Here is a 24,579-nt window from a genome sequence, read left to right on the forward strand (position 1 = left end):
TCTTACTGGGTCGCCGCCATCTTGGATCCCCGACCCAAAACTTTAACTTTGTTTCTCGCTCCACCAAAGCTGCCTGATCTGCTGAGTATTTCTAGTAATTTTGGTCTTCATGCTTGTGAAACCATGCTTGTTGGGATCGAGGTCTCTGTTCACAATGTGGATGAAAGCTCTGTAAAGGTGTTTAGAGATTGGCGCCAGTTCTATCCTCCATCTCCTGAGCTTTCTGAAATATAACAGGACACAGTTGAACCGAAGAATTTTGAGGAAATCTTTGAAGGAGGTAGTGTTGTGAAATCTTTAGAGTAGCATAGCAATCCCTAATGTCTTACTATGCAGCAATTTTCAGGGATTTACCTTAGCTAAACTATTAAATATTACATGTTTAATGAGATCTGATATAATACTGAAGATATCGTGGTTGATAGGCTGAATGAACCTGTTGGTTGTTTTGTGTTCATTTTTGTATGTCCATTTTTATTCATCTGTCAGGAACAGCAAGTGAATCTTTTGAATCTATCTTTACAATTTCAACTATTCTGCCACCCTCTTTAAAGCTAATCACTTCTGAATAGTTTCCAGTGTTTACCCTTCCCTTTTGTAAATGCCAATGGCTCAATTGCCCTAGAATCCATTCAAATTTCAGATATGATTAGATTAGATTCCCTACAGTGTGGAAACAGGCCCTTCAGCCCAACAAGTCCACACCGACCCTCCAAAGAGTAACCCACCCAGACCCATTTCCCTCTGACTAATGCACCTAACACTATGAGCAATTTCGCGTGGCCAATTCACCTGACCTGCACATCCTTGGAAATAAGAAAGACTGAATCCTTTGTACCTTTTATCTCTTGCTACTTATTTCAATAATAGCCTAACTATGTGGCACTTCCTTGACCAAAAGGGAAAAGTTGAATTGCTGACTCCTAACCCTGTAGATGGACCATTAGGACAAGATACAGGAGTGTCCCATTAGGGCATTAATCTTGTTGGGTCTCCTGCAATGGCAGCGTCCCTATGTCTGGTCCGCAAGGCCTGGGTTGAAATCCCACCTGAGCCAAAAGTGTGTCTGTGCAAGTTGATTAGGAAAAACATGTAGCATCTTGTGGCACAGTGGTAGTATCCTTTCTCGAAGCCAGGAGACCCATGTTCAAGTCCCACCTGCTCCAGTGGTATGTGATAACATCTCTGGACAAATCATTTAAAACATATCTAGATTTCTTTCTTGTTTCAGCTGTGCCACTCCACATTGCCAACAAATTCCTCAGGTGCCCGAGTGTTCCTTACCCTCGCTAAGATTGACAACACATGTTTGGTGATGGAATGTGCATTAATCATGTATTGATCAATTCCTCAATTTTACAGAGTCAGAACAGAGATATCAGGTTAGATGGCCAAACGCTGGGTAAAGGAGGTCGGCTGCAAGGAACCTGTTTCAGAGAAAAGCTTGGTAGAGATGGGGAAGGCAGTGTGAGTAGGTGGTTCTAGAGTTTAGGGCCCAAGTGATCCACCCTTGAGCTCCCTCTGAGTAGGAAGTCTAACTAGTACCAACTACTAATGGATTTGGAACTGCAGAAATTTCCTTTCATTCTGGGGCCCTTATACCTAACAGAAAGAGGAAACATTTATCAAATGGGTCTGGACTCAATTCAGTTCAGTTTAGTAACCATTAGCTTGTGTTAGTAACTTTGTTTGTTCAGAGCTTTCAGCTTTTATAATTAATGCAGTGAAAGATTTTCCTAATGATGTGGAAAATTGAGTGGGTATTAGACTTTCAAATATTACTGTGCTAGGGCATAATACTACAACTTAACGTCTTCACTCCAATACTACCATAGATGAATGTCAGAAGTTGAATGACCAGGTTAACATTTATTCTTAATGTTTCCGTGGTTTTCTTGCCCTCACACAGGTGGAAGCTCTTACACGCCAGCCCTCCGCAACCACTGTTCATGCCGTGAGAGACTCTGAATTAGCCAAACTTCCTGAGGGAGCTTTGAACTCCATCAAGCGCAGGTACCCTCAGGTAAGGAAAACACGCCTCTTCAATAAACAGAATTTCCTGTCAGAATGTTACTTTCTTCGTGTCCAGAAACTGATTAAGTGCTCTTTCACATCACAATTTGCAGAAACATAACCAGTTTGCACCAGTCCCCAAGAATAGAGTTGAAAAAACTGTTTCGGTCTGAATGATTGACCCTTAAGAAGGTACATGACATGTCCTTCACCTATGGCTGTCGACTTTTTATTATAGCTGGGTTTTCAAACTCTCTGTGGGTCATAAAATAGAATCATCGAATCCCAATATATGGAAACAGGTCATTCGGACCAACAAGTCCACACCGACCCTCCGAAGAGTAACCCACCCAGACCCATTCCCCTACCATTTTACTCCACTTTTACCCCTGACTAATGCACCTAACCACATATCCCAAAACACTATGGGCAAGTTAGCATGGCCAATGCACCTAACCTGCACATCTTTGGATTGTGGGAGGAAACCAGAGCACCCGGAGGAAACCCATGCAGACACGGAGAATGTGCAAATTCCACACAGACAGTCACCCTAGGTTGGAATCAAACCTGAGACCCTGGAACTGTGAGACAGCAGTGCTAACCACTGAGCCACTGTGCCGCCCTCAAATCCAAGAACGGCAAAAATCCTGTGGATGCGGAAAATCTGAAGCAAAAACAGAAAATGCTGGACCTACTCAACAGGTCAGGTATGGGATCATGAAAGGTCTATTGAAAAGTCATTTTAAATTAACTTCTCCAATGCTGACTGACAGCAGAGCATTTCCAGCAGTCTTTGTTTCTATTTCTTGAGCAGGTGAGCCTGTCCTTTGAAATCTTGCACTGCTGTGTTGTGTTTACAGTAAAACTGAATCTTTTATGCAACTATTGTGAAATAATTTATGTGGTGCTGATAGAGTTTTTCACAGCACTGAGAGAGAGGAGCTAGGTCTCCTTGAGCACTTGTATCACTGCCAAGTGGAAGAAGATTCTAATCATATGGGTGTGTGCCAGAAACGGGGAGCTGATCCTGGGGCTCTGGTTGTGGCACAGTGCCAATGCTGTCAGCACAGTAACAAGACCGCACCTCTGAATTAAGATTAGAGTAGTGCTGGAAAAGCACCGCAGGTCAAGCAGCATCCGAGCAGCTGGAAGGTCGATGTCTTGGGCATAAGCCCTTCCTCAGGAATGAGAGGATTCCTTCCTGATGAAGGGCTTTTGCCCAAAAAAATCTCGATTTTCCTGCTCTGCGGATGCTGCCTGACCTGTCATGCTTTTCCAGCACCACTCTAATCTTGACTCCAGTCTCCAGCACCTGCAAGACCCACTTTCGCACCTTTGAATTAGTCTTGGCGTTAGTGGCAAAATGGGTATCGTGGCAAAATCAACTATGCTACACTACGATTAACAAAGCACCAAGGTCTTATAAACAGTCTGAGTGCAACTTCATCTTGGAAACCAAAGCTTGATCACTCTAAATTAATTAAAAACAAGAGCCATTGCTGCACATGAAAATTGACTTCTACATCAAAGTAGACTTTTGACCTTTTTTGAACTTGTGTTTTTTTTACAAAGGATGCAATGTGGGAACCCACTTATTGTATTACGTACTGCAAAATTGTGTTTTCTCTGCGTGGGATTAACATTTAAGGATTTCATGTCAGCTTTCATGCATTAAAGTGACAGGCAAATACTTCAAATAGAATCATACAATCCTTACAGTGCTAATAAGACATCATTTGGCCCATCGAGTGCGCACTGACCCTCTGAGGAGCATCCCGGCCAGACCTACTCATTCCCCCTTCCACCTACATTTAGCATGGCCAATCCACCTAACCTGCACATCTTTGGACTGTGGGAGGAAACCGGAGCACCCGGAGGAAACCCACGCAGACACTGGAAGAAAGTGCAAACTCCATACAGACAGTTTCCCGAGGCTGGAATCGAACCCAGGTCCCTGGCACTGTGAGGCAGCAGTGCTAACCACTGAGCCACCATGCTGTTGCTGGCGGCAGGCTGTCACAAAGCATTTGTCACTTTTGGGATGACAAGGTGCCAACTTCCTGTATGGTGTTGTGAAATTTGACAGAATCATTACTCGATGCTGCTCAGGAACTGTTGTTATCTACTTGCTTTTCTTCCTTCCAGCTAAACACATGCTGCAGTGAAAACATTTTATTTCCCACTACTGAACATGCTTCCTTTGATTTTGTGTTATGTCCTTCACAGTGTTTCCAACTTGCATTCTGACTTTGTTTTTTCTGCTGGCCTTTCTGCAACTATTTCTTTCTGAGCTCTGGTGTTGAGCACATAATTCGTAAATTTACTTTAATAGAGGACTCAAAACAGGTCATCAAGGTCTTCAACATTTCTCCAATTTGGTTTTTCTGCTCCTCGACAATATCTAAGATGCAATACAACCAGTAGCACTGACTCCCACACCTATATAACTACTGTAATTTGTTCAGTTTCCTGTTTACCTCTATGGTTAGGTCATAATCTTGCCATCATGATAAAATGAAGAGCTGGAGATCTGAAACAAAAGCAAAATTGCTTGTGAAACATAGTGGACCCGAAAACATTTGTGGGAAGAAAGCAGAGCCAACGTCCAGAGTTGTCGAAGAAAGGCAGTTTAGAGCAAAACTAAAAGACGTTTGTCCCACATGTCATTAATTCTGCAAATTTATTACAGGAATCGGGTAAGATAGGATCTGCAATGTGGGGTAGGTAGGTTATACAGTGGGTCAGAAAATACTGGGTTCAGGAAGTCAGGTGAATCTGCTTGACAACATATGCTTGCCAGAACAATCCTGCACTCTTTTAAATCAATTCACACTGAAATAATTTAAAGAAGCTAAGCTATTACGGTCCATTCCCTCCTTTCAGAATTAGAATCCTGAAGAAATCTCCTTAAGTGCATTCCAGGCTCTCTCTTTACTTAATTTTGGTTTGACTGAGTGTTTCTGCAAATGTTGTCAATTCTTTTTTACTCTAATAATCATTAAATATCACATACACTAACCAGATTGTAAAATAAACTTGCATATGCAGGAACCCTGAAATTAAAATTCTCCAGTGCTGGAAATGTTTCAGAAATTGAGCTTGCTTCTCTACTCAGAGAGTTGTGTGAATGTGGAACTCATCATCACAAAGAGTAGCTGAGACCAGGAACATGGATACGTTTAAGAGAAAGTTAGATCAGAAGCTGATAGAGAAAGGAGAAGAAGGATAGTCCTAAATATGATGGCTTGATGTTTAGTAGCGGGGTCAGGGTCTAAGGGGAGGTAGAAGGAAGTTTGAGAAACTGACATCACCTTCGTCGGCAGGTTTGGTGTCAGTGTTGTGATCGGACCTGACAGAATGGAATGTAGCAAGTTCAGAAGAAGGCAAGTTAGATTGAATGGTGGGAGCAGAGAAATTGAGATGGGTAATGTCATTACTGGTAGCTTTCATTGAAGAGAGAGTCAGAGGTCAGAGGGAGAGTTCTAAGTGGGGTTGGTCGTATAATGAGGGAAAAGACCCAGCTGGAGAGGGTTCAGGAGAGATTCACTAGGATGCTGCCACGTATGGAAGGTTTGAGTTATAAAAAAAGGCTAGAAAGACCGGGACACTTTTCACTGGAGTGTAGGAGATACATAGATGACCTAACAGAAGTTTATGCAATCATGAGGGATAAAGGTCGGGTTAATGGTAGGTGTCTTTTCCCGAGGATGGGGAATTTCCAGAGTAGGGGATATGTTTTTAAGGTGAGAGTAGAGAGATTTAAAAAGACATGAGGGATTAATTCTTTATAAAGAAGGTGGTTTGTGTGTGGAATGAACTTCTTGAAGAAGTGGTGGATGTGGGCACAATTACAACGTTTAAAAGGCATTTAGATAAGTACATGAATTGAAGTGGTTAGGCAGGATATGGGTCAGGACCAGGCAGGTAGGACTAATTTAGTTTGGGATTATGCTTGGCATGGACTGTTGGACCAAAGGATCCGTTTCTGTGCTGTATGACTCTGATAAGGTGATATGTGGAGATCGAATTGGATAGGAGATGCTGGGGTAGCACATGAATGAATATTTAGGCTAACTGGTGAGTATCTCTGCTGCGTATTCTGTTTGATTGGAGGAAGCACATCAACGTTTGAAAAGGCAAGTTGTCTGAGTTATATTTCATCTGTCATATTTGAGATGGGGCTCAGCTGCCTATCCTGTCCAGTTCATGGTGTGGTTTGCTTTTCTTTCACGCTGAACAGTTACTCGGAAGGGGCTTTGAGTTCACTGATGATCTAAATGACATTTTGTGTATTGCAAGGGCTGATTGTCATTGCATGCGCTTGAGTATGGATTAAAGTTTGCTTAGTTCACTGATGATTAAATTCTTCATTTAATTATCATTTTTTAATTAGGTCTCAGTGCAGCTTTGGGTACATTTTAGTTTATCAACAAATACGGTTGGCTGCTCAGTTATTACCATGGTTATTAAAGGTCTGTTCTGAGACACTCATACCAAAGAAGGTTAAAAGTTTTATTTGAATGATGCTTGTGACATTTCTGGAGGCGTTCATTCAGCATAACAGCATGGGGCTTTGTTTCCCTGGTAACAGTGGCCTGAGTCATCTTTCTTGAAAGCTGAAGCATTTTCTTTTGTTATTTTGCTAAATAAGAATGTTCAGAAAATGACGGACACGTGTTTTCCAGAAATTTCTGTGTGTGGTTGAGATCACCATCATCTTTGTGGCAGTAGATGAGGCTCTTTGTTCCCTTCAGAACTGGAAGTGGCTTGGAGAGCAGCTGCAACATGTGCATCTGAAGAATCGTCCATGGTTGGAGTGTGAGAAAATACATGGCACACTGTGCAACCGAGGATGGTACTGGGAGTGAGGGAATGGGTAGCTCGCACTATGAATCTATTTGGAGATTGAGATGGGAAATAGGATTGGGCAGCACACTATGAAATCCCTGGAGATGGGGTTTGGGTTGAAAGATTGCTGAGAGACTGGAAACTATGGCAGCTGGAGGAACATGACTATCCATGTACATGAATCAGAAAGCTAACTTGCAGATGCAACAAGTAATTAAGAAAGCAAATGTTCAGGCAAATGTTTAGGGCTATGGGTTTGAGTATCTCCATGACAGATAGTGAAACTTGAATTCAGTAGAAATCTGGTGTTATAAACCAGCCTAATGGTGACCATGCACCATCTGTCAATTGTCATAGCATCTGGTTGATTAATATCCTTCTGAGTAGGATATCCAGCATCCTTACCTGGTCTGGTCTACATGTGACTCCAGATTCACATAACTGCCATCTGGCCAATTAGGGATGGACAATAAATACTGCCAGGTCAGTGTGAGTGAATGAAAAAAGCACTGATCTTAACACTAGCTATTGTGGATCTTGATGAAGCCACACCTGATGTTTTGTCAACAATTTAGAACTTGGAGAAACCTTGTAGAAATTGCAACAGAGATTCACTAGACTAGGTACTGGTGAGTAGAGTTGACCTTTAACCTCTAAGAATTAGAATAATAATTGATCATGGGGAGCTTTAAAGTTTTGGTCACAGCCTTCAAATAAGACGTCAGTCCTTTAGGACTGCAATAAAACCTATCTTTATTCAAAGTGTTGTGAATCTTCGGATTGTCTGTTGTAGGGAGCTGTGAGTGCTCATTGTTGGTGTTTATACAAGACAGAGCTCAATGCTGTGGATGTTAAGGGAATTGACAGATGAGGAAAAGCATAGGAAGATGAAGTTGATGTAGAAATGTCAGACGAGATATTGAATTGTAGTGCAGGCTTGACGGGTTGAGTGACCTACTCCAAATCCAATTTCTTTTCTTCTGGAAAGGAACTGTAAACTCTATTGAGGATGAAGTTAAGTTCATGTGATGGGAAGCACAGTAATGGTCTGGGGATGTTGAAATGAGTTCTGTTTGGAAAGGGTCTTTCCCCTTGTTGATAGCTGGTAATTGTAGGGAATTCTATAATTAGGGGGAATAGATAGTATCCTTTGTAAGCAGCATCAAGAGTCCCGCATGGTGTGTTGGTGCGGGACACCTCTGACCAGCTTAAAAGGGGATTGCAGAGGGAGGAGGAGGATCAAGTTGTTGTGGTCCACATCAAACCAAAAAACATAGGCAAGACTAGGAAAGAGGACCTCCTCAGGGGTTATCAAGAGCTAGAAGCCAAATTAAAGATTATGCCCCCAGGTCCTCAGGAGGCATAATCTGTGGATTACTGCCTGAGCCACATGCAAATTGGCATTCGGACACAAGAATAAACAAAGTAATCACATAGCTAAAAGTGTGGTGTGGGAAAGAGGGGTTCCTTTTCATGGGGCACGGGCATCAGTATTGGAACAGGAAGGATCTGTACTGTTGGTACGGTCTCCACCTGAACCGAGCTGGGGCCAGTATTCTAGCAAAAAGGTGGTCAACAGGACTTTAAACAAGGAAGTGGAAGGGAAGAGTAAAACTCCTAAAAAGTGTAATGACCAATGGGAAGCAAAACTGCAGGTTAATGTCTGTAGGGCTGGACTCCACATTGAAAAATATGGAAAAAAAGAAAAGAAAGGAGAACTCAGGTTATTTAAATTTCCAGCACACAAAGTAGGACCGAGTGTTTGGAAAAGGTTAGGAATCAAACTTCAAACACTCTGCATAAATGATTAACAATGAGAAGAGGGATGTTCAGTACAGGACTGAAGATGTATCTGAATGTGAGCAGTATAAGAAAGAAGGTAAATGAGCTGGTGGCACAAACTGAAATTGGCAGGTATGATGTAGTGGGCATTACGGAGACGTGGCTGCAAGGGGATCAGGACTTAGAGCTAAACATGCAAAGCTATATGTCCTATTGAAAAGACGAGGGGGTGGGGTTAGAATGGTTCTGGAAAAGCATAGCAGGTAAGGCAGCATCTGAGGAGCAGGAACATCGACGTTTTGGGCAAAAGCCCTTCATCAGGAATGGAGACCATCAGGAATTCCAGCACCACTCTAATCCTGACTCTGGTTTACAGCATCTGCAGTCCTCACTTTTGCCTAGAGGGGGTGGGGTTGCCTTGTTAGTGAAAAATGACATTAAATCAATAGCAATAAACAAAGTAGGGTCAGATGATGTAGAATCTGTGTGGGTAGAGTTGAACCGTAAAGGTGAGAAAACCATAATAGGAGTTATCTACAGGCCTCCAAACAGTAGTCAGGATCTGGATATCTGTTTGCTTGCTGAGCTAGAAGGTTTGGTTTTAGATGTTTTGTCGCCATGCTAGGTAACATAATCAGTGAGCCTCCAGATGAAGCACTGGTGGCGTGGCCCACTTTCTATTTGTGTTTAGGTTGATGATGTCATTTCCTGCTCTTTTTCTCAGGGGGTGGTAAATGGGATCCAAGTCAATGTGTTTATTGATAGAATTGGAATGCCATGCTTCTAGGAATTCTTGTGCGTGTCTCTGTTTGGCTTGTCCTGGGATGGGTATGTTGTCCCAGTCGAAGTGGTATCTTTTCTCACCTGTATGTAACCATACTCGTGAGAGTGGGTCAATTCTTTTTGTGGCTAGTTGATGTTCACGTATCCTGGTGATTAGTTTTCTGCCTGTCCAATGTAATGTTTGTTACAGTACTTACAAGGTATTTTGTAAATGACATTAGTTTTGCTTGTTGTCTGTATAGGATCTTTCAAGTTCATTAGCTGCTGTTTTAGTGTGTTGGGGGAGTTTATGGGCTACCATGATGCCAAGGGGTCTGAGTAGGCTGGCAGTCATTTCCGAGATATCTTTGATGTAGGGGAGAGTGGCTAGGGTTTCTGGAATGTGTTCTGTCTGCTTGTTGGGGTTTGTTGCTGAGGAATCAGCGGACTGTGTTCATTGGTGCCCGTTCTTTGTGAATACACTATATGTGATTTTCCTCTGTGCTGTAGGGTGTGGTGGCTCATTGAAATAATGTTCTATTATTTCCACCACACACTGCACTGAAACGTCTAAAAAGGAACCTTCCAGCTCAGCGAGCAAACCTTGAGCTACAAACTTGCTCAAAACTCACTAATAATCAGGATTCGGGTAACAAAGACAAATTTGCACCTTGATTTTCTAAGACCTCGTGATACTGATAGGATATGAAGGGCTTAAGCCTGAAAAGTTGACTCTCCTGCTCGGATGCTGCCTGACCTGCAGTGTTTTTCCAGTGCCACACTTTTCGACTCTGACTCTCCAGTGTCTGCAGTCCTCATTTTCTCCAAAGGGAAGATGGCTGACCAGAGAAGTCAGGGACTGCATAAAAATAAAAAACACATATAATGTGGTGAAGGGCAGTGGGAAGTCAGAAGGTTGGGAAACCTTCAAAGTCCAACAGAGGACAATGAAGAAAGAAATAAAGATGAGAGTCAGTTGGCCAGTAATATGAGGGAAGATTGCAACAGGTTTATTTAGATATACAAAGAGCAAAAGAGAGGCAAAAGTGGACATTGGACCTCTGGAAAGTGATGCTGGAGATCTGCTAATAGGGAACAAAGAAATGCCTGAGGAACTGAATGAGTACTTTGTGTCAGTCTTCATGGTGGAAGACATGAGTAATATCCCAAAAATTCAAGAGAGTTAGGGGTTGGAAATGACTACGGTAGCCATCACAAAGGAGAAGGTGCTAGAAAAACTGAATGGCCTGAAGGTGGATAAATCACCTGGACAAGGTGGACTACACCCTAGAGTTCTGAAGGAGATAACTGAAGAGATGGTGGAGCCTTTCATAGCGATCCTTCTGGTATCACTGGAATCGAGGATTGGAAAATTGCTAATGTAACCTCCCTGTTTAAGAAGGGAGTAAGGCAAAAGATGGAAAGTTATAGGCCAGTTAGCCTGACCTCAGTCATTGGTAATATTTTGGAGTCCATTGTGAAGGGTGAGATTTCTGAATATTTGAAAGTGCATGGTAAAATAGGGCAAAATCAGCATGGTTATATCAAGGGGAGGTCATGCAGAATTCTTTGAGGAAGTAACGAGCAGGTTAGACCAATGAGAGCCAAAGGATGTTATCCATCTGGACTTCCAGAAGGCCTTTGATAAGGTGCCACACAAGAGGCTGCTGAGTAAGATAAAGTCCCATGGTGTTAGAGACAAGGTACTAGCATGGATAGAAGCTTGGCTGTCTGGCAGAGAGTGGCGATAAAAGGGTCCTTCTCAGGATGGGAGCCAGTGACTTCCGCAAGGGTCAATGTTGGAATCACAACTTTTCACTTTACACATTAATGATCTGGGTGAAGAAACTGGGGGCATTATGCTAAGTTTGCAGATAATACAAAGATAGTGGAGGGGCAGGTAGTGTTGAGGAGGCAGGGAGGCTGAGAAAGATTTAAACCGGTTAGGAATGTGGACTAAGAAAAGGCAGATGAAATGCAATGTGTGAAAAGTGAGAAGTCATGCACTTTGGTAGGAAGAATAGAGGCATGGGTTATTTTCTATATGGGAAGAAAATTCAGAAATCTGAAGTGCAAAGGGACTTGAGAGTCCTAGTCCAGGATTCTCTTAAGGTAAACTTGCAGGTTGAGTTGGTAATTCGGAAGGCAAATAAAATGTTGTCATTTATCTTGAGAGGACTAGAATATAAAAGCATTCATTGAAAGCTTTATAAGACTCCGGTCAGACCAGATTTAGAGTATTGTTATCAATTTAAGGTTCCATATTTCAGGATGGATGTTTTGACCCTGGAGCAGATCCAGAGGAGTTTCACGAGAATGATTTCAGGAATGAAAGGCTTAACATATGAAGAACGTTTGAGAACTCTAGGACTAGCCTCGATGTAGTTTAGAAGGATGACGGGGGATCTGATTGAAACTTACAGAATACTGAATGGCCTGAACAGAGTGGATGTTGGGAAGATGTTTCTATTGACAGGAGAGACGAGGACCCGAGGGCATAGCCTTAGAGTCAAGGGATGACCCTTTAGAACAGAGAGAACAAGAACCCTCTTTAGCCAGAGAGTGATGAATTAATTGCCACAGAAGGCTGTGGAGGCCAGGTCATTGAGTATATTTAAGACTGAGGTAGATAGGTTTTTGTTTGCCAAGGGGATTAAAGGTTACTGGGAGAAAGCAGGAAAATGGGGTTGAAAAACCCATCAGCTGTGATCAAATGGTGGATCGAAGGGCCTAATTTCTGCTCCTGTGGTTGTAAGTTTGTACTTTTGCACTTTGTTGACAGAAGCCAGCAGTTGTTTTAATGGGGACTATTAAATTCCTTGCCCCCACTCCCACACACCAGGCCTTGTTATCGTATGATCTGCTATTACCCACTACCCATTGTTGATCACTAATAGTCCCCATAAAATTGCTCCTAGTTTCGAGTGCGTGTCAAATGAGAGTGTACACTGAGCAAAATATTTAAGATGTAGAACAGCACACCAGCAGCAGCAGCAATTCCTGTGAATTTATTTACCAACTACATAAGCATGTCTTGCCTTTCTATTTGGCAGTAAAGAGCTTTGAAAATACTTTCCCGGTTCTAGGACTGTTTATTGTGCGTGAAGATTCTTTTTGACTCGCATTAGCTGCGTTGTTGACTGAAAGGGAGCAGCATTCTTCAGTGTTTTAAGTGAATAATGAGTCTGGAATAAATTAACATTTGACTGCTGTGCTCCAGGATTGTGCATTCTCAGGTGTCTCTGATGGCAGTGAGCTCAGGGTGAGGGGGTTGCCAGTTTGTTTTACAGCTCTGGTATGTTAGAGTAGAAATGTCTTTGTAAGATCACTGTCACTGTCATAGTATTGCACAAGTGCATTTTATCTGCTTGTGCAAATGAGTTTTTGAAAGAAAAGTTCCAAGAGTGCTTCAGTAGTGAGTTATAGATGTCCACACCTTTCAGGTGATTTAGCAGTTCACCTGCACCTCACTCAATCTGGTCTACTACATTCGCTGCTGACTATGTCGTCTCCTTGACATTGGGGAAATGAAGCATAGGCCGGGTGACCGCTTTGCAGAACACCTACGTTCCATCCTCAGAAAAAGAACCTGAGCTTCCAGTTGCCTGCTGTTGTTCCCTGGCCAACATCTCCATCTCAGACTTGCTGCAGTGCTCCAGTGAATTCATTCCAATCTGGAACAACATAATCTCATTTTCCACTTAGGGACCCTGTAAGCTTCTGGGCTCGATATAGAGTTCAGCAATTTTAGGGCTTGAGGCATCTTCTCCCAATTCCTTACCCCCACCCCCACACACCAGACCTTGTTATCGTATGATCTGCTAGTACCCACTACCCATTGTTGGTCACTAATAGTCCCCATTAATAGCTATTCGTTCTCCTAGGCTGACAGTTATCCACTTTCTGTCCCAACTGTTCTCTCTTTGGGCTCCAGCTCCACCTATCAGTTAATCCTTACCCCCCGCTGTACCTGATCTTCTGCACAAAAAACAATTACTTACAACTACTATCAGTTCTGAGGAAGAGTTACTAGACCTGAAATGTTAATTCTGATTTCTCTCCACAGATGCTGTCAGACCTGAGCTTTTTTAGCAATTTATGTTTTTGTTATTGAAAATTCTGGTCCATTTTATTGATTTTCAATCCTTCAGTTGCCTAGATACTAATCTCTAAAATTCCTTCCCTAGTTATTTTCACATTGCTACTCTCTATGTTCCTTTATAATATTTCTGAGAGCTACCTGTGTGACAAAGGTGCTGGTCACAAAATGGAATAGTTACATATGTAGCTTGGTTTTAAATTCTGTTTGAAAATGCGTCTTGTGGCATTTTGCTTTATTAAAGGTGCTTTACGAATAAGTTGTTTCTGAAATTGCTATCTTTTAGTTAATTTGATTCCAGAGTTACACATGAATTGGTGTTATTGTGTTTTAGGTGGTTACTCGACTCATTCATCTACTTGGCCAAAAAATCCTTGGTAACCTGCAGCAAGTCAGTGGTCCATTAACAGGTAATAACATTAACAACACTCGCACGTTCCCCCTACCATTATATTACATGGACAATAACTACAAGTTGAGTTCCTAGAATCCCTTGTGTCTGGAAACAGACCATTTGGCTAAATAAGTCCACGCCAACCATCTGAGGAGCATCTTCTTAACCCTATCCCTGCATCCTTGTATTTTGCAAGGCTAATGCACCTAACGTACACATCCCTGGACGCTTTGGGCAATTTAGCATGGCCAATCCACCTAACGTGCACTTTGGACAGTGAGAGGGAACTGGAGCACCCGGAGGGAACCCATGTAGACGAGCAGAATTTACAAACTCCGCACAGACAGTCACCTGAGGTTGGAATCAAACCCAGGTCCCTGGTACTGTGAGGCAGCAGTGTGAACCGCTGAGCCACCATTTTTTCTCTGTCAGCCTTTTAGAAGTGAAGGAGGGAAACCGTTCTCCACATAATTGAAACTGCTTATCAGAGAACTGGTGACAAATAGACTTATTAACCTGAAATATTTTCGGAAAATATAAAATAAGTTTTCTTCCTCGAATTGTAAATGTACCTTCTTTTCGTCATTTGGTAGTATAGAACTTGAGTAACGCTGAAAATAAAAAGCACATTTCGTGGAGGCCTTTTGTCTTGCACTCAGATTTGCACCAATGCCAGTGTAAAGTGAAACATCATCTTTATACTGTCTGGGCAGAGCATGCTGATTGGTTGGCAACTGGTAGATTGATAGAGATGTTGCCATGGAGAGTACACTAGTTAGATGGCGGCTAACTGGCAAGCTTTGTTTACATTTGAATTCTGACTGATGAAGGCAATGCCCTGAGGAATGAACCAGCAAATGACTATGATCTGTTTTGTTTATTTGAAATAGGCTCAGTTTATACACATTTTTTCATTCCAAATCCTTTATATTGATACGTGTAACCTTCAGGACTTGTAAGTGCACCATGCTGCGAGCCAACTTTCAATCTTCCATTGGTTGTCAGCATATTTATTTACAGAATGAGGATTATTTAGTGATGGGGACACACCCATAATTATGCATTATGAGAACTGGAAAATGGAAAATTCCTGGGTTGCAAAGGGAATTCTTGGAACTAAAATGTCAAAAGATTAAAGAGAACTGGGAATGCCTGCGGTCTCCAAACATCAATGACATTGTGAAAAATACAAGCCAAAACTTTTAAGAGAGATGAAAAGGATGGGTTTTACTGCTTTAATTGTTTGACAAACAAACAGACTTGGACAAATTGTGCTATTCATGACCTAGCAGCAGCCTCTGAATTGAATTGCTGTGGTTTTTGCAATACATACTTAGATGTGGCTGATGCTGGATGGGTTTGTAAAGAAAGGAGCTCTCTCTGTCTCTCCAATAAAGTAATTATGAATCAGAAATTTTCAACTGTCAGGATTCCTAACTGTTTCCTAGCTAAATCTGAAATGTGGCCAAAGATTTTCTGTTGCTATTCAACCAATATCTCTGTAGAGTTGTGTCGAACTTAGTTATGCTTTAAGGATGTAACATTAAACTTCCCTGATGGCCTATTGGGTAAAGACACTGCTCTCTGTAACACTGAGTCACACGCAGAACATCCCGCTTTGTCTGCTGGTAACTTTGGAGCAGAGAGAGCAAATCTCATCCAGCGTTCAGCTGCTATATAGTGTTGTGTGAGATCAGGATTGGACAGTTGTAGTGCAGTAATTTCTAGCTCCATACGTGAAGAACAGTCACTTTAGAGCAGCTACCTCACACACAACTTGAATTCAGTGAGACAGAACCTTTAGAAGTGCTATAGAGTACTGGATAGTACAACATTCAGGAAGGTCCAAGTTTGGATGGTTACTGCTTCTGTAGGTTCCAGATGTACCTTGATGGGAGCAAAAATCCCAGCACACTGTAGGTATGTCAGAATCGTGCTAACATTTTTGCTTGTCATTGCATGTGGTAATTATTTTTTCTGTGTCAGGTCGTAGCATTGGAATCACTCATGCACTGAGCAACAAACTGGAATCAGTGGGAAATCCTGCCAGTAATCTCGCCACTGTGGCCATTCTGCCAGTTTCTGAGGATGTTCCCATTACTGCTTTCACTCTGGAACTCCGACATGCCCTTAGTGCCATAGGTAAAGTACAACTTCAATAATACTCTTGTCTAAAAAGCTTATACTCTACACAGCACAATGCCTAGATCTGTATACAGTTTATCCACACTGTAAACTGTCTGCATTCACCCACAACACACATGTCTATAGTATTTATTTTATGTAATTTTTGAATCAAGTTTGTGACTTTGTTAGGTCAGCAGTATTTCTGACCAGAGATTGATTTTTGTGAAAATATTCAAGTAATCTATTCTGAAACCAGTAACAATATAGTTCAATTATGTTAGTAGAAGATGTCATTGGAAGAAATGGAGGTGGATGAAAATGGTGAGATGGAATCTTAAGCTGCAGTCAAGGCTGGGATTGTGGACTTGCAGGCTGTTTTTAATATCAATTTTGTATCAGTGTATTTGTTATCTCTTGTGCGGAACATGAGCACACTAACATATTCATAAATGGTCATTCAAACAAGAAATGTAGAACATAGACAAAATGGTAAATAAGTGCAGTGCCATCTGCACTTAATGGCAGGTGAGGCTTTCACCAGTTATCAGCATGTCAAGTTACTGTGTGTCCTAGGGTTTAAGGCTAGAATTCAGGGTCTTGTGCTACTGCAGCTCTTTAACGGAATGAGTTGCCTGGTCATAGAGTCATAGAGATATACAGCATGGAAACAGACCCTTCGGTCCAACCTGTCCATGCTGGCCAGATATCCCAACCCAATCTAGTCCCACCTGCCTGCACCCAGCCCATATCCCTCCAAACCCTTCCTATTCATATACCCATCCAGGTCCTGTTGTGTTGTCTATCCTGAACTTGCCAGTAATGCACTCCACTTTGATAATGGACTCCTATTTGGACTCCTATTCTGGGTTATCTGGTAGCATGTGGAGTAATTAGCGAGCATTAAAGTCCAATTCTCTGCCACAGTAGCCAGGATGGGATTTTGTGACCTCTTTCTCGAGCACAGTTAGAAATATGCAATGAATATTGGCCTAGCCAGCAAGGACCACAGAAAGATAATAAAAACGAGGCTGCCTTATTTGTGAATATGTTGAATGTGCATTTTCAGGTGCAGACAGATCTGTTGTGTTTGTTTTCATGGCTTTCGTAGGGGGCTCGGTGGCACAGTGGTTAGCACTGCTGCCTCACAGCGCCTGAGACCCGGGTTCAATTCCCGCCTTAGGCGACTGACTGTGTGGAGTTTGCACCTTCTCCCCGTGTCTGCGTGGGTTTCCTCCGGTTTCCTCCCACAGTCCAAAGATGTGCAGGTCAGGTGAATTGGCCATGCTAAATTGCCCGTAGTGTTAGGTAAGGGGTAAATGTAGGGGTATGGGTGGGTGGCGGGTCGGTGTGGACTTGTTGGGCCGAAGGGCCTGTTTCCACACTGTAATGTAGTGTAATCTAATCTAATCATCCTTGCGAACCAAACTGTAAATGTAGGACTTCACTTGGCTTTGTTTTTCATAAATGTTAATGTATCAAAACATTTGGACAGGTTTCCAGTTTTCATTATATCATACAATGGTTATTTGAGCAGGAAAATTTCACTTAAAGTTGCCATTTGCTAAATGGCAGCAAGTGTGGATTAATCCACTCCATGAATTGGTAACTAAGACACAGCAGTGGGTCTGATGGCTAAAAGCATTGTCTGAAATGGCACCACCCAGTTTAGCTGAGTCACTCCTGCAGTGAACCAACTCTGACATGACTGACCATACAGGCTCCTGTGCAGTATAAGTTCTATGATTCTAGATTGCATGACCCTGAGTTGTAGCACCAACACATGCCAAACCTAAAGACCAGAAAGTCTCAAGTTGTAACACTAATCCATCAGGACCAGCAGGGCCTCTGATGAAAACTGACCTCTGTGAGGATTGCTGATCTCAACCATGGCAACAGTAGACATGCTAGTTGATCCCAATTTGAATATTTTTATATACATAGACGCACGCATATGAGTGCTTGTTGATGTTAAGCAAGAACAAGACTCTCCTGAATATCACCACACTATCACGACAACTGCCTCTTTCCACTTCTGTAATATTGAGCTTCTCTGTTCTTGCTTCATCTTATCCACTGTAATTCTCATTCATGCCTTTTTCTTAACCTCCACATTTAACTATTCCAATACATTTCCAATCTCCAATTATATCTTCCATAATCTTGAAATCATAAAAGAAATCAAATCCTGTTCACCCTTCACTCCTATCCTTGCTGACCTACATTGGCTCCAATATACATTGCGTTTGATCGTTAAACACTTTATATCATCTGCATTTTTCTGGTTCTTGTGCGCGCTCTCTCTCTCTCTCTCTCTCGCTGTCTCTCAGGAACGTGCACTCGCTCTCGCGCTCTCTCTACCTCACTTTTGCTCTTGCGCTCTCTCTCTCTCCACCCAATCTTTGTAATCTCTTGTAAGACCCACAGCCCCTTGGGCTCTGCTAACTTTGGCCTCTTGAACATCTCTGATTTTCCATCATTGGTGATTGTTCGCTGAGATGCTAGGCTCTGAAACTTTGATAACATTCCTGTAAAACCCCCTTATGATATTTTGCTGGAGTAGCAAAGGATACAAGTGCTCATGAAATGCAGCTGCAACACAGTGTCATGCTAGAGAGTGTGTGACTGCTACCTCTGCCAGTATTCATTATACTTCCCACGCTATCATCACACCTATTCTCTGTTCTAGTTCACTTCTATCCCTCCCGCGCTCATCATCTGTTTGGCCTGTTTGTTGTTGGATGTGGTAGCTACTGGCTGGGCCACCATTTAATACCAATGTTTAGTTACCAAGAGGGCAGTTTAGAATTGCTGTGGGTCTGGAGTCACGTTTCGTCCAGATCAGAGGAAAGGCGAAGATTTCCTTACCTAAAGGGCATCTGTGAACCAAATGGATTTGTACAACAACCAACAGAGTTGCATGGTCGCCATTAATCCGCTTTCGATCCCAGATGTTTGTTGAATTTAAAGTTCACCATCTAATTCAAATTCATGCCTGCAGAACATTGGCCTGGAGCTCTAGACTGCTATGACCAGTGACATTACCAGTACGCTACCACCTCCTTATAACTAAACGTTCTTCCATTGATCTTCCTGCTCTGAAGAAGGGTGCTGGATTTGCAACATTAACTCTGATTTCTCTCCAGATACTGTCAGACCTGAGTTTTCCAGCCATTTCTGCTCCAATTTCCAGCATCTGCCATTCTTTGTTTTTTTTTGTTCTTCCATTTATGCCAATATCTATGTAGAAAACCTGGTGCGATCATGAGACCTATCAGTCCGGTGACATTGACCATCAACTGACTCTGTGATAATCTCCCATCATCAGCGTCTGGTGCATCAGACCTGCAAAATAAGTTGCTTTGCTGTTAGCAAGTGTCTAAATTCCAAGGGACTTGACATGAGCACAGAATATTTGTGAAGTCGGGCTGCAGTGGGAGAAGGGGAGTGTGGTTAATTCCCCAGGTGACTCTTATCCAGGCCCTCCTATCCCAGCACAATATAGAATCAAGGTGAGAGACTTGTGTAAGGCATCCATTCTTTCTGATGAAAAGTAACATCACATTACTGCACACAGATGAATCAGCCCGAATCTTGAGCGCATGCCCTTCAGGAAATACAAGGATGCAGAATGGGTTATTGTCAGGACATTTTAAAAGTCTCTACTCTGCCATACAGTATTATATAGAATGTCCTGTCAACATTGAGGGAGAGGAACTAAAGGTTGACCTCCTTTGTGCAAGAAAGGCTAAAGGGTGACTTGAATAATTGAGAAAGAAAAAGGCTTGGCAATATGTTTCTCTTTTACTCTGTGAGCTAGGATCTGGAGTGATGTACCTGGAAGGATCGTGGAAGCAGATTTAAATATTGTTATGAGAAGGAATTAGATGAATACTTGAAAGGGAAATTATTTCTGGGCTGTGGGACAAAGCAGAGGAGTGGTACTAATGGGATGGGTCTTTCAGAGAGAAAGAGAGAGAACCCAGTCATGATTTCACCTCCTGCTGTATAATGCTATGATGTAATGTAAAAGCCCTGTCACACCTCTAGATAAGATTCTATTACAGCCATCACCTGCATCCCAACAGTGGTTTCATCGAGAAATAATTATTTGCTTATCCTTAAACTTCATGTCTAGTATAAATAATATTGCACAGGAAGCTGAAAGCCACAAAAGCAATTATTGTTGTTATTATTGTTGTCCTGAGAAGAAATTGTCATTAGAATTGGCCTTGTAGTCCCAGTGCTTGTTTATTGCTTTTTATACGGTGGGTATCATTAATAATCAGGAGACTGGCTGACCTCCTGGTATGTGGAAATTATTTTGGAGTGTTAGGAGATGGAGTGATTGACGATAGCCATCAGGGTGTGTTCAATTTCAGCTGGAGTGCACTGATAGATTCTCACTGAGAGATGCATGCAACTAATGTTGTTTCTGAAATTTGTTTTGAGTTTCATTGTCTTTGCCTACTTTCTCCTGTTGTTAGGCAGGATGGAAACACTTGGCATTTCAACATCTATCTCCTTTTACATGGTGCATTACGAATTGATTGCTTTTATATTTCCTGTTGTCAGAGTCATACAGCAAGGAGTCAAACCCTTTCGTCCAACCAGTCCATGCAGAACATTACTCCAAACTGAACTAATCCCACCTGCCTGCTCCTAGCCCATACCCCTCGAAACCTTTTCCATTCATGTATACCATAGTCTCCTCAAGGTAGAGCCATGGCTGCCTGTTACACAGGAAGTAGGAGGTCACTGGGAAGCTCAGAGGGCAGTTGGCGATGAGAGACATCAGTGGAGGTGAAAGAGGAGTGGAACCACAAAGTGGTTGGAGGGGCACCATTAACATTGATGTGGGGAAAGGAGGATAATGAGTGGGGTGAGTGGGAACAGAGAATTGGTGATGAGAAACTTGGCACTCGAACATAGAATAGTACAGCACAGTACTATTCCATGTTGTGCTGACCTTTTATCCTATTCTAATATCAAATTAACCTACATACTCTACATTTTACTAACTTCCATGTGCCTATCCAAGAGTTGCTTAAATGTCCCTGATGTATCTGACTCTACTACCACTGCTGGCAGTGTATTCCACACACCCACCACTCTCTGTGTAAAGAACCTACCTCTGACATCTCCCCTAAACCTTCCTCCAATCACCTTAAAGTTATGCTCCCTCATGATAGCCATTTCCACCCTGGGAAAAAGTCTCTGGCTATCCACTCCATCTATGCCTCTCATCATCTTGTACACCTCTACCAAGTCACCTCTCATCCTTCTTCACTCCAATGAGAAAAGCCCTAACTCCCTCAACCTTTCTTCATAAGTCATGCTCCCAGTCCGGGCAGCATCCTCTGGACCTTCTCTAAAGCTTCCACATCTTCCTTATAATGAGGCAACCAGAACTGAATATAGTATTCCAAGTGTGGTTTAACCAGGGCTTCAGAGAACTGCAGCATAACCATGTGGCTCTTAAACTCAATCCCCCTGCTAATGAAAGCCAACACACCAAATGCTACTTTAACAACCATATTAAGCTGGGTGGCAACTTTGAGGGATCTATGGATGTGGACCCCAAGATCCCTCTGTACCTCTACACTCCCAAGAATCCTGCCTTTAACCCTGTATCCTGCATTCAAATTTGACCTTCCAAAATGAATCACTTCACACTTTTCCAGGTTGAACTCCATCTGCCACTCCTCAGCCCAGCTCTGCATCCTGCCAATGTCCTGTCGCAACCTACAACAGCACTCCACACTATCCACCACTCCACCAACCTTCTGTCATCGGCGAACCTACTAGAAGTGAAGATATCCAAAAGGAATAGGAGTTGGTGAGGGTTTGGCACCATCTTGGTTGAATTTGATCATGTCCTGAAACGATGGGGGCAGGTGAACATTCTCTGATTATGCAGTGTCCAAACATTTGAAGGGCTGTAGTCAACTGAAGGGTCTGATATCCTTCTGGAATTCAATGCAAGTTAACAATGGTCTGTGACACCTTATGAGTCAGAACAGCTGTGTCACATGACAGCATGTATGTCCCTGTGAATTATGGGCTCTTGTGGGGCAGTGGTGGTGTCTCTACATCTGGACCAGGAGGATCATGGTCATGCTGTAGATGTATGCTATAACATCTCCAAACAGATTGATTCACTCGATTTTAAAAAAAGAAATCAGAGCAGGGTTTTTGTGCAGTGGTAGTATCTCTACCTTTGAGCTAGGTGGCTTGGGTTCAAGCTCCAACTGCACCAGAGATGTGAAATAATATCCCTGAACAAATTGGTTAAAAAATATCTAAAATAGTTAGAGGCTCTCACTGATCACTGTAAATAACATTGTTGTGTGCAGCGGTCAAGTGTTAATTTTGTGGTTTTTATTATTATGCATGATAGCATGTGTGTACATGCCTGAGAAAATGAGACAGAGAATTGAATCAGGATTTGCTGTATCCAAGGTTGTTGCACTAAATTGGATTATTGTGATTACAGATTTTAAACAAAACTACAATTGCTTTTTCACTTCCAGCAAGCTGCTAAAGTAAATATAATCATCTAGGTGGTATATAACAGTAAATCATTCAGTTCTAACCCTGTCGTCTGATTCTCTATTCAAAGCTAGATTTTCATAGAATCAGAGAATTCCTACAGTGTGGAAGCAGGCCATTCGGCCCTTCAAGTCCACACTGACCCTCAGAATAGCATTCCACCTAGACCCTGTGACCCTGCATTTCTCATAGCTAAGCCACCTAGAGTGCACATCCCTAGACACTTTGGACAACTTAACATGGCCAGTCCACCTAACCTGCACTCTGAGGAAACCCATGCAGACAAGGGGAGAATGTGCAAACTCCACACAGACAGTTGCTTGAGGGTGGAATTTAAACCATGTCCCTGCTGCTGTGGGGCAGCAGTGCTAACCACTGAGCCACTGTGCTGCCCCAATCTATAATGCCCAAACAACTTTATATGCTGCTTACTCAAATGTTATGTTCTTGGTAAACTATTTACCTCTTCAATACAGTACAGATTAATGCTGTAGACACAAAAGGCAGAAAAGTGCACAACATTTGTGCAGCACAATGGCTTAGCGGTTAGCACTGCTGCCTCACAGTGCCAGGGATCTGGGTTCAGTTCCAGCCTTGGGTGACTTATCTGTGTGGAGTTTGCACCTTCTCCCCATGTCTGCGTGGGTTTCCTCTGGGTGCTCTGGTTTCCTCCCATAGTCTAAAGATTTGCAGGTTAGGTGGATTGGCCATGCTAAATTGCCTACTGTATTCAGGCATGTACAGGTTAGTTGGGTTAGCCATGGGAAATTCAGGGTTGGGGGATAGGGTAGGGGGATGGATCTGACTAGGATGCACTTCAGAGGATTGGTGGGGACTTGAAGGGCCAAATGGCCTCTCTTTCACATTAAAGGGATTCTATAATTTGTAATTGGTTAGTTGACATCAACAATTACAATTTCATTGCCATGTTAGATCTGTTGCTACATTTCTCTTTGCTGCATTCTCGAAATCAGGCTGGAGCAAAACTTCAGATCTTTAAATGTTCCCTTGTGCACTCACCCTCCACGTACAGTTTAATGAGCTTTATCCATTGATTTTTTATTGGAACACCATCTTGTAAATACCATATTGTGCTTACTCCAGGTTTCAAAAAAAACACTCTCTGCTCAACTCATAAGGGATTGTTCCAGATCCATATCTCCAGCCTTTCACTCCATTATTTAACTCTGTGCCTGCAGAATTTATTGAATATTTAGGTTTCGGTAGCAAGTGCTTTGGTTGTCTCGTATATGAATCATAGCCTTTTTCACAGGATGTGGGTATTTCAGGCACTGAACATGTCATTCATGTAATCCGGACAGAGCCCTTGGATTTTTCAGTAAAATCTCTGTCACGCGCTCTTCCTTGCGTGCTCTCTCTCCCTCCCTCGAGCTCTGTCTGTCTGTCTCTCGCTCTCCCTCGAGCTCTGTTTCTCTCTCTCACCCCCTTGGGCTCTCTCTGTCCCTCTCTCTGTCCCTCTCTCTGTCCCTCTCTCTGTCCCTCTCTCTGTCCCTCTCTCTGTCCCTCTCTCTGTCCCTCTCTCTGTCCCTCTCTCTGTCCCTCTCTCTGTCCCTCTCTCTGTCCCTCTCTCTGTCCCTCTCTCTGTCCCTCTCTCTGTCCCTCTCTCTGTCCCTCTCTCTGTCCCTCTCTCTGTCCCTCTCTCTGTCCCTCTCTCTGTCCCTCTCTCTGTCCCTCTCTCTGTCCCTCTCTCTGTCCCTCTCTCTGTCCCTCTCTCTGTCCCTCTCTCTGTCCCTCTCTCTGTCCCTCTCTCTGTCCCTCTCTCTGTCCCTCTCTCTGTCCCTCTCTCTGTCCCTCTCTCTGTCCCTCTCTCTGTCCCTCTCTCTGTCCCTCTCTCTGTCCCTCTCTCTGTCCCTCTCTCTGTCCCTCTCTCTGTCCCTCTCTCTGTCCCTCTCTCTGTCCCTCTCTCTGTCCCTCTCTCTGTCCCTCTCTCTGTCCCTCTCTCTGTCCCTCTCTCTGTCCCTCTCTCTGTCCCTCTCTCTGTCTC

At 42.8% G+C, this 24,579-nt stretch overlaps 1 protein-coding gene across 6 annotated transcripts in view; it reads left to right on the forward strand.

Moving 5' to 3' along the window:
* The window catches only part of pnpla7b (patatin-like phospholipase domain containing 7b), a 345,798-nt gene that overhangs the window by 161,833 nt on the left and 159,386 nt on the right, over positions 1-24,579 (forward strand). For all 6 annotated transcript variants that reach the window (XM_043719904.1, XM_043719899.1, XM_043719901.1 and 3 more), the window contains 3 exons: positions 1,910-2,023; positions 13,839-13,914; positions 15,885-16,040. In XM_043719904.1, the coding sequence (XP_043575839.1) occupies positions 1,910-2,023; positions 13,839-13,914; positions 15,885-16,040 (346 nt within the window). The remainder of the gene's footprint in view (positions 1-1,909; positions 2,024-13,838; positions 13,915-15,884; positions 16,041-24,579) is intronic.

The sequence above is a fragment of the Chiloscyllium plagiosum genome, chromosome 30, assembly GCF_004010195.1.
Source record: "Chiloscyllium plagiosum isolate BGI_BamShark_2017 chromosome 30, ASM401019v2, whole genome shotgun sequence".
NCBI classification, from domain to species: Eukaryota; Metazoa; Chordata; class Chondrichthyes; order Orectolobiformes; family Hemiscylliidae; genus Chiloscyllium; species Chiloscyllium plagiosum.